Raw genomic sequence first — 9463 nt, 5'->3', positions numbered from 1 at the left:
GCAACATGTACTGAAGGCAGCTGAAGCAGAAGTTGTGCAATCACAGCTCCTGAGTGTGGTAAGGCCCTGGAGTTTGGGAGGACTCTGCTCCTGGAAAGGCTGAGTGAAGCAGCAGGGACTAAGCAGGGTGGTCACTTGTGTTGTGAGAGGCTGTGGGTCAGAAGAGGACATGCTGTGGTGATGAGTGTGTTCCTGCTGATTTGGAGGGGACAATAGGTCCTTGGGGAATGAAGAAGTTGTGCTGAGGGAGGTTGTGAAATCAGCAGCAGGTGTTATAGAAGAGGACTGACAATTTCCCAGTCTGTGTGACCCTGCAGTGAGGCACCTGCTTCCAGGACTGTGAAACAAGAGCACCTGAGGGACAGGAGTAGGAAACAAAGCATTGGTGTGAGAAGCAAGGTATCATTCTGTACAGACAGCTCTTGCTTTCTTTGCACTGTGAGACTGGGGAGAAGAAGGGAGAAGTTATAAAAAATACATTTTCAGAACCATGAGGGTGACAGATTCTGTACAAAGAGGGAAGGGGGAAGTGGTTCAAACCCAAGTGGCCACTCACAACAAAGTTAATATTTCCTCTGGAGAGTGATTGGCTGGCTCTCAGAGGGCAAGTTGAGGAGACTGTGGCTTTTTAAACAGTGTCTAACTAGCCCAGCACTCCAGTATGACACAAGGATTTTATCTGAACCACATGTCACAGAATTCAGGTGACAATTTGCCCCAGCAGATCCATACCAGGCAGCTGCTGCAAATCAACCACTGAAATCCCAAGAAACCAACAAGGAGGAGAGAAATTGTGAGATGGGATCTTTGCCATCTCGCTCTGCCCAGCACTTCTGAAGGGATGGTGAGGGGAAGGGAGGAGAAAAAAACCAACTGAAGGAAAGAAGATCAAACATTTTCTTCTCCAGATGGTTGGAGATTGGCTATAGGTGAACAGTTGTCTCCATCATTTTCAAGGTAAGGAGAACTTAATTCTGGGAACCCTGTTCCATGACCACATGCTATTGGATTGCTCTGTAATATGAGATATCATCATTCAGAGACCTCACATTAGAAGTTTTGGTCTGAAATGATTACTTAAGCCAAGAAAATACAACATTAGAACTCTGTATCTGTAATCTAAAATATTTCTGTGGTGTCAAAGTCCTTCAGACTGACATCTGGTACAAGCACTCTGTGGTACTTGGTGTGCAAACCACAGGGAGGATGTTTAATGCTAAGAGAAAAGAAGACTCAGTTTGCTGTTGTTTGATGTTTCATTAATTAGTTTTGTTAATGATGTTGCTCACATCTTGAAAGTGTCTTGGAGACATAAATGTGTCTTGGAAACAAGAAGAAATCAATCTTTCCAAGGTCATAAAGACATGAGAACCACAACATTGTTGGTATTTTTTTCCACAGTCTGCAGAAGTCAGAGACAGATTCCTTCATACTCATTGTAGTGGAAGTCAAATTTATTGATGTTTTGTAACTTATTTTCTATTTGCCAACTAAGATTGGCAAGCTTAAGTCAGCCTGAGAGTCACCTGGTGTTCCCTGAATGCTCAGGGAAGAGAAACCAACTTCTGGAGGATGTGTTAATTGCTCTTTGGAGATGACTGCAGAAGGGAAGCAGAACAACTGCTCTCCTAAAATGGATACCTGGTCAGAAGGTTGGAGTGAGCTCAGATCTTAAGTGTCACTCAAATTTTCATGTCCTTTCCAAATCAATCAGCAGTTTGCTTCAGATTACACAGAATTAGCAGAATAGTGCTGTGTGGGCTCTTTTAAAGTATAGGAAACCTCTTAACCACTGGGTTTTCTTTTCTTCTCACAGCAGACCTGATTCAGAGAATTAGAGGCTGCTCCAGTTGTTTTTTGCTGTGAATCAAGGTCTGCTAATTTCCTGACACCCCAAAAGCAGTTAGCAAGGAAGTGAGCAAAGTCAATAAAGCTGCATCTTTTCAATTTGCTTCTTCCAGATGCTCAGGGCTGAGGTAGCTGTGCCAGGGAAGTTGGTCAGGCAAGATGCTGCTCTCCCTGGACAAGGAAGGGGAATGTGAGTTGGAATTCAGGGATGTTCCTGGTGTGAAACTGGGCTACAACAGAGACTCTGTGCATTCTGAAGGAGATGGTGGGGTCTGGTTTTCCACAACCCCTTTCCACATGCACTAAAATCCTATCTTCAGAGACCACTGGTCTCTAAAGTCTTCATGTCAGGACCACTTGAGGTCCCAGGATGGAATAATTCACCTTCCTCTAGAAGAGTATGGTGCAGTGCCAGAAGTCCCCTGGTTCCAGGCAACCCTGAAGACTTTACATCCTTTCACATCACTTTGGTGAAGTTAAGGGTGGAATTCCCATCCTCTGATTCCAGCTCTCCATACATTTATCCTCTTCCTGAAGGTGCACTCTGCAATCTATCTGCAGTCAGCAAAGCCAGCCAGGTGTCTGAGACACCCACCTGAGACAACAATCTGAGAATAAACCACATGACTGTTGGAGATGCTCCTAAACCTCCACGAATTCCAATGGCAGCTCTCAAGGCAATGCTGAATGAGATGTTTGTACTTTTCATGGTGAAATCCAGGTGTAACAGGGAGGTGTAAACACCAATTATCTTGCCTGTGTCCGTGCAGCACTGCAGACAGTGTCTGGTGTGCTGAGATGGAACAATAATGATTCAATCTGTCACATTTTTGCTCGTTCATGTCTCCATTTTACAGAGAGAACAGAATATTCAGACTGTTCAATGACTCACATTTTCCAGGCTCTCCCAGTTTTGACTTGTTCCTTTCTTTAACTATCTCCTGCTGCCTTTCATGATATTTCTCTATCTTCCCATGTCAAAATGAATAGCTGGGAGGGAGAGAGGAAGAGGGTCATGCTGTTTCACCTCACCAGACAAAGTGAAGGGTGTGAAATCTATTTTTTTACTTTTTAAAAGGTATTTAATATTCTAATCCAGATCCAAGTGTCACAGGGGGAGAAGCAGGGTGAACTGTCTCAGGAAATAATCATTTGAGGGTGAAATAATTATTTGAACCATGGATCAAAACCCTGTCAGGGTCAGACATTTTGTCCCACATGTGGTTCTTACAGTTTCTCTCTGAAAAGGAAGTTACTAAGGGCTGGCTCTGTCAGACTGAATAATTATTATTTTCCATACACAGGGTTCAAGAGAACAACCCAACTACATTAAACTCCACTTTTTCAAATTAGAAATCAGTCATCAACATAAAAACCTACCAGCTATTTTGAATACTCTCTACCACATTTTCTTTCATGCTGATTAAACTTGTAGGCTGATTGCCTAGAACTTCCACACACCTTTGGCAAGATTTGTCTCCCTCCTAGCCACATGAAGCAAAGACAATTACACCAGAGTTTTTAACACTGGCATCACTTTTTGTTCAGACAAGAGGTACTTTTCAGACACGCTTCAGTTAAGCTATAATTGGTTCTTTAAAAGGTTTTTGTTTCCAAATACAAAAAGAACCTTCAAGAAGCGTATTTTCCAAGGGGGAAAACACTGACTGCAATCTAACTTTTCCTACATGCTGCACAGAAATTTGGCCTTAGAACAGTGCCCTGTGCTCTAAGTCCAAACCCTGCAAAGAGCTGGAGCAAACCCAGAAACACCACCATGAAGGTGACTCCAATCACACTGGAATTACCACCTCTCTCCTCTCTGCTTCCAGGTCTGTCTGAAATCACTCGGAATGAGTCCATCCCCAACCTTCCTTCCAGCTGCAACCAGCCAGCCCCCTGGGACTAATCAGAGCGGGGCTGTGGGAGCAGCAGAGCCTTCATATGCTGTCCTCAAGTTCATGGAGAGCTTCTGCCTCATCAGTGCTGTCTGTGGGATGGTGGGAAATGGCATTGTCCTGTGGTACCTCGGCTTCCGCATCCGGAGAAACCATTTCACAGTCTACATCCTGAACCTGGCTGCTGCTGACTTTGGTTACCTCCTCTGCATTGCCATCGAGACAGTTCAGTACCTGATGCAGTTCAACGTGGGGGTGCAGTTTGGGATATTCCTCTTCTTGGATCTTTTCATGTACGGGACGGGCTTGTACCTCCTGACAGCCATCAGCATTGAGAGGTGCCTCTCGGTCCTTTCTCCCATCTGGTGCCGGAGTCACCGCCCAAAGCACTTGTCTGGCATCATCTCCAGCCTGCTCTGGGGGCTCTCCCTGATGCTGAACACTTTGGGGTATTTTTTTTGTACCATTCGCCCCTCAGCCAGGACCTGCCAGCTCCTGCTCATCAGCATTGGCTCCTTGGACTTCCTCTTCTGCACGCCGCTCATGCTCCTCTTCAGCCTCACCCTCTTCCTCAGAGTCAAGTGCAGCAGCCAACACCTCCGAACGGGGAGGCTCTTCACTGTCATCATGCTCACTGTCCTCTTCTTCCTCATTTTTGCTGTGCCTCTGAGCATCCTCATCCTATTTGACTTCTTGGGCTACAAGTTCCTCTACTCCCCAGAGATTGGCTTCGTGCTGTCCTGTGTCAACAGCAGCCTCAACCCTGTCATTTACTTCCTTGTGGGGAGCTACAAGGATAAGAGGATCAAACTAACCCTCAGGCTGGCATTCCAGAGGGCCTTTGAAGATTCAGGAGATGACAAAGAGGAAAGGGAAACTCGTGACACAATAACTATGTCCTCCTAATACCCTGCAGTGCCTAACCACAGCAACACCGGTCTGGAGCTGATGGACAATAGTTTACAGAATTTAAGAACTCTGAGGTATTGGGGTAGGTTTATCTCACCCAACCTTCAGTATTTGTGTTAGAAACCTCTGTCTTTCTGGAGCTGAGCGACAATAGTTTACAGAATTTAAGAACTCTGAGATATTGGGGTAGGTTTATCTCACCCAACCTTCAGTATTTGTGTTAGAAACCTTTGTCTTCCTGGAGCTGAGGGACAATAGTTTACAGAATTTAAGAACTCTGAGGTATTGGGGTAGGTTTATCTCACCCAACCTTCAGTATCTGTGTTAGAAACCTCTGTCTTTCTGGAGCTGAGTGACAATAGTTTACAGAATTTAAGAACTCTGAGGTTTTGGGGTAGGTTTGTCTCACCCAACCTTCAGTATTTGTGTTAGAAACCTCTGTCTTTCTGGAGCTGAGGGACAATAGTTTACAGAATTTAAGAACTCTGAGGTATTGGGGTAGGTTTATCTCACCCAACCTTCAGTATCTGTGTTAGAAACCTCTGTCTTTCATCTAAGTATTTTAGTTTCCATCTGTGGTTGGTGAGAACAAATAAGCAGCTGGATGACAGAATGTAGCTGACCTGTACTGGGACCACACTGAAAGTGCCTCTTTCTTTTCCACGGGCATTAAATGACTTCAGTTTCACAAGGTGAAATGTCTTGGTGTCTGCATGTCATCAAAAGAATCCCACTCAGGATCTGCAGCTCACTCCCCAAATCTCTGTCTTTCACAGCACAAAAATGTCAAATTAATAAATTCTCAGTCACTTATCACTCAGATCTCTGAAGATGGGAGATGAGATCTATCCTCCTCCTGTTGAAATGAGCCATGAAGTTCCTGGAAAGCAAGTCTCTCCCTCTCTGTATTTTAAATACTGTATTTCAGCAGCACATGCAACCTTTTGTGTCTCACCAAGTGCATGATTCTTTGCTTCCTAGTGTCAGCATTTCACATAGTTAAATGATTCATGCTCTTCAAGTCCCTTTATTCTATTATCTCAGGGGGTTTCCAGACTGTAGAATTGTGATGTAGTAAAAAAAGGGCTCCAATCCTTACCAAATGGCCTCACAACTTAACTACAACATGCATGGGGTGACTTCTTCCTTGAAGCAGGACAGGTAAGAAGCCATGGCATCTACCATCTCCTCTACCAGAGAAATAAATTCAAGGATAGGGAAAAAATAAGAAAGAGAAGAGAGGTAGATAAATAAAACAGTTTGCAACACGTTATTCTCTAGACCTTTGAGGTGCAAGATGGGATTATTTGAGGTGTTGTACTATCAGATTACATAAAAGTCACTGTTTTAATCTAAGTTTATAGAAAAAGGCAACACAGGTAATTGTCTCTGAGTAACCTTACTGATTTCCTCTTCATGTCTTCATTTGCAAACAATTTGCTAAAAGGAAGCTGCATTCTGCTTCTGTCTATTATCTTTTTTTTTCTATTTGTACTTTTATTAATTTTGAAAAGCACCACTTTAGAAAATAGGGGTTGACCCTAATGTCTACAGTTGCTTTTTGCTTCCTGTTGCCAGTTCCTGAAAGCTGAAATTTGAGTTCCACCTCTTTAATTGTTAATGCTATTGTTCTGCAATGTACCTACAATTGATTTGGATTAGGTCTGTGTCATCAATTTTTTTTAGTAAGGTGGTTTTTTGTCTAAGTTATATTGCTGGGGGAAAGAGAGCATCCATTTATCAGAAAATGTGTTATAAATGTCTTCCTTTTAATATCTGTATTGATTTTATCACTGGGAGAACCAAAACATTGCCATTATTATTAAAAATGTTGAAGAGGAACACAAATTGGACTTTAAAACTTTTTTTTTTTAAGAGGTACACAAACTGAACTTCAAAACATTCTGGTGAAACAGTCATGGAGAAAGCCATCAACTGGTGAAAACAACTGGAATATGAACTGTGAAAAACTCTGTTCAGTGATAGGACCTGCAAGAAGATGGGGATCATTTTCAGGCTTTTCCACCCAGAACAAACACCCAGAGAGTCAGCCCAGCCTGCCAGGCAGAATGTCCTCAGCATCTGAATTAAATTTGTCTTCTGAATTGCTTGCAGTCTCTCTGGAGGGATACCAGGGCATCCAGAAAACCTGCAGTCATTCATGAGAAGGGGACATTCCCCAGGGGCCACCAGCACCTTGAAAAGAGCCCACGTTTCTGCTTCCCTGGGGACAGCTGAAAGGAGACAGGCAGCCCAGGCCAAAAGTGTTGAGTGTGCTCCTCAAGGTGGTCCGTGTTCCAGCATCACTCAGTGCCCACAAGGGATGGTGTCACCACTTCCCCAAGGACAGGAAACCTCACTCCACTCCTCTGAGGAGTCCCTACTCACCAGGGCCCAAAATACTCTTTATTTTCTCCTTGATTTCAGCAGGAGGCACACCCATTACCATTGGTATTCCTGCAGTGCAAGTAAGGCCTGGAGGAAGGGATGTGTACAGGCACATGGACACCTCATAACCACCCAGTTTTCACCACATGCAGGAGAGTGAAAAACTCTCTGGTGCCTTGATTTTGCTCCCTTTCCCAAGCCTCCATCCCTTTTCAAGCATCTACCTCATTCTCCATTCCAAGACCTTCTACAACAACCAGCCCACACCAGCCTACCTCACCCATACCTCAAAGGAGCAGCCTTTCCCTTGCATCCCTCCCCAACATCAGTTGCCAAATACCTTCTCTCACACCTTTCATGGAGATGTGGCTTTATGGCACAGGAAGGAAGGGGCAGCAGGTAGTAAGGCAAGGCTACATCTTCTTTGGAAGAGGAGAGTCAGGGTCAGGTAACTGGGGCTAGAAGGGGGAGAGAGCACCTCTACACAGCTATCTTTTACACTATTCAAGTGTTGCACCATCTCAAAGCTAAGTGGTGCCTTACAATCCTCAGAGATCTGCAGAAACACCACTTTAGGACACATAGGTTTGTGCTTTAAAAACTTCACTGTTGAAGCAAGTGTCTACAGGCAAAAAACTGTAGACAAAGGACTCAGTCCAGTCCCAAGTTCTGTTTAGTCTTAAGTAAGAGAGGTTGCAAAGCCACAACTTGATAGAATGTGGATCAGGTCTGCTCAAAGGCAACTCCTGACTGTAGATGTGGAGAAAGACTCACTTCTTCACAGTGTGACACCTGAAGACTGAGGGACATCTGTCCCCCTGGAGCCAACACCCTCCCATTTCAAACCATGCACAGCCACACTGTGAACAGACCTTTATTCCTGGGATGGGTGGCACATAGCAAGTTCATTTCCTGTCTGCAGCCTTTCTGTTTATTGCTATGAATAAAATTGCTGTGTTTATAGGATCCTTCTTAAGCCTCTTTCAGCTCAGCCTTTTTCAAAGACTTGATTTCTCCGGGATCAGAAGTGAGCAATGAGTCAGCGAGAAGCTGTAAGAGCCCTGGGCAGTTCAGAGAGGCTCCACCTATCAGCAGGAGAAAGAAATAGGCACCTTTTCACGTACACTCTGAAAGAAAGAAGTCTCAGAAGCACTCCGGGGTGGAAAGTGAGAGCTGATCACATCCAGAAAAGATTACTGATGTCTTGCACTCAGGGGATGAAAGCCTGATTGTCTGATCTGTTTTCTCTCACCCCAGGCACACTGGATAAGCCTTTTTTTCTTGCTGGGGTCATGGCAGGATTTGGGGTAAGGCATTACACAGGAAATGAATTTTCAAGGAAACGCTGGGGAAAGGGATACTCTCCCTCCAAGTAACCCAATCTAAACCCAGTCTGATTTTCCAAGAAAGACAGAGCTAAATACCATTCCTCTGAGAACTTCCCACAGCCCCTACTAACCACTCATTTATACCTCACTAGCAGAACAGCTTTTGGCTCCTGCACAAAGGCACCAAGAGCCCTTCACAGATGCAAGCAACATCCCAGAGCACTTGGTGGAATCCCTAGCAGGTAGTTTTTCTCCCCATCTACTGTAGGAGCAACTGGAGAAGGGGAACAGGAATCAGAAATGGCCTCACAATATATAAAAAAAAAAACATTCTCACCCACTGCTGGCTTCATCACCACCTCCTCCCTCTGCACAGTGAAAACTCCTTCCTGACAGCACCAGCTCCGTTACCTCACAGGAGGCACAAACTGCGAACTGAAACATCTTCCTCATTTTTTCAGCAGAAAATGTTTCCCAGAAGATCCAATGGGATAAATTATAAGCTCTGCTGGGTCTTTGGTTGTTTTGGGTTTTTTTCTCTCAGCTGTCTCTCTAGAGCAAACATTGAAGCTCCTTTTCCATCAACCATCTCACTTCTAAAGCCGTAGCACAGCTCCCATACTGTCAAAAATGCCCTCTCAAAACCAATTTAAGAGCCAATTCTTTTTGGCAACAAAGCATAAAATAAACTCCCTTCACCCCATTCCCCCAATATTTATTTGTTAAAAAAAAAAACCAGAAATCAGTGGTTCAAAAAACCAACACAACCCAATATGGAAACAAGCACGCCCACAATGTGTTCAAAGCTGCAAAAGGTGTGTGAGAGCTGTGCTCCTCTGCTCCTCCTGAAAAAGAGAGAGGGACAGAGAAATATGGGATTATTTCTTGAGGGCAAAACAGAAGTAATGCAAGGTTGAGCTTCTGGGGGGAAATGGTGGTTGCAGAAGAGCTTCAAAAGCAGCTGAGGAAGGCACACACTGCACAGAACAGGTGCAAACTGGAGATTTTAAGAACTGCACCATGGCATCTGCCATTTCACCCTTAATCCTCAATATACCATTAACTGTTATTTTTTGTTCCCCTAAGAGAATG

General features: G+C 44.3%; 1 protein-coding gene and 1 long non-coding RNA gene across 2 annotated transcripts; both read left to right on the top strand.

Moving 5' to 3' along the window:
• The first annotated feature begins 587 nt into the window (after positions 1 to 587).
• LOC139804644 (proto-oncogene Mas-like) lies at positions 588 to 4907 on the top strand. The gene is made up of 2 exons (XM_071762104.1): positions 588 to 957; positions 3681 to 4907. Exon 2 carries the CDS (start codon positions 3702 to 3704, stop codon positions 4650 to 4652), a length of 951 nt encoding a protein of 316 aa, XP_071618205.1. The 5' UTR covers positions 588 to 957; positions 3681 to 3701; the 3' UTR covers positions 4653 to 4907.
• A 199-nt stretch (positions 4908 to 5106) lies between these two features.
• On the top strand, positions 5107 to 8041 carry LOC139804667 (uncharacterized). Its single transcript, XR_011729485.1, has 2 exons — positions 5107 to 5816; positions 6532 to 8041. It is a non-coding gene; the product is annotated as an uncharacterized lncRNA (long non-coding RNA).
• Positions 8042 to 9463: the final 1422 nt, after the last annotated feature.

Source organism: Heliangelus exortis, chromosome 18, assembly GCF_036169615.1.
Source record: "Heliangelus exortis chromosome 18, bHelExo1.hap1, whole genome shotgun sequence".
Classification (NCBI taxonomy): Eukaryota; Metazoa; Chordata; class Aves; order Apodiformes; family Trochilidae; genus Heliangelus; species Heliangelus exortis.
The sequence above is the reverse complement of the archived record's forward strand: the minus strand, read 5'-3'. Positions and strand labels throughout refer to the sequence as shown.

Bases quoted from the DNA above. Each gene is read 5' to 3' on its own strand.
- LOC139804644 (XM_071762104.1), top strand. From the start codon at position 3,702: ATGAGTCCATCCCCAACCTTCCTTCCAGCTGCAACCAGCCAGCCCCCT.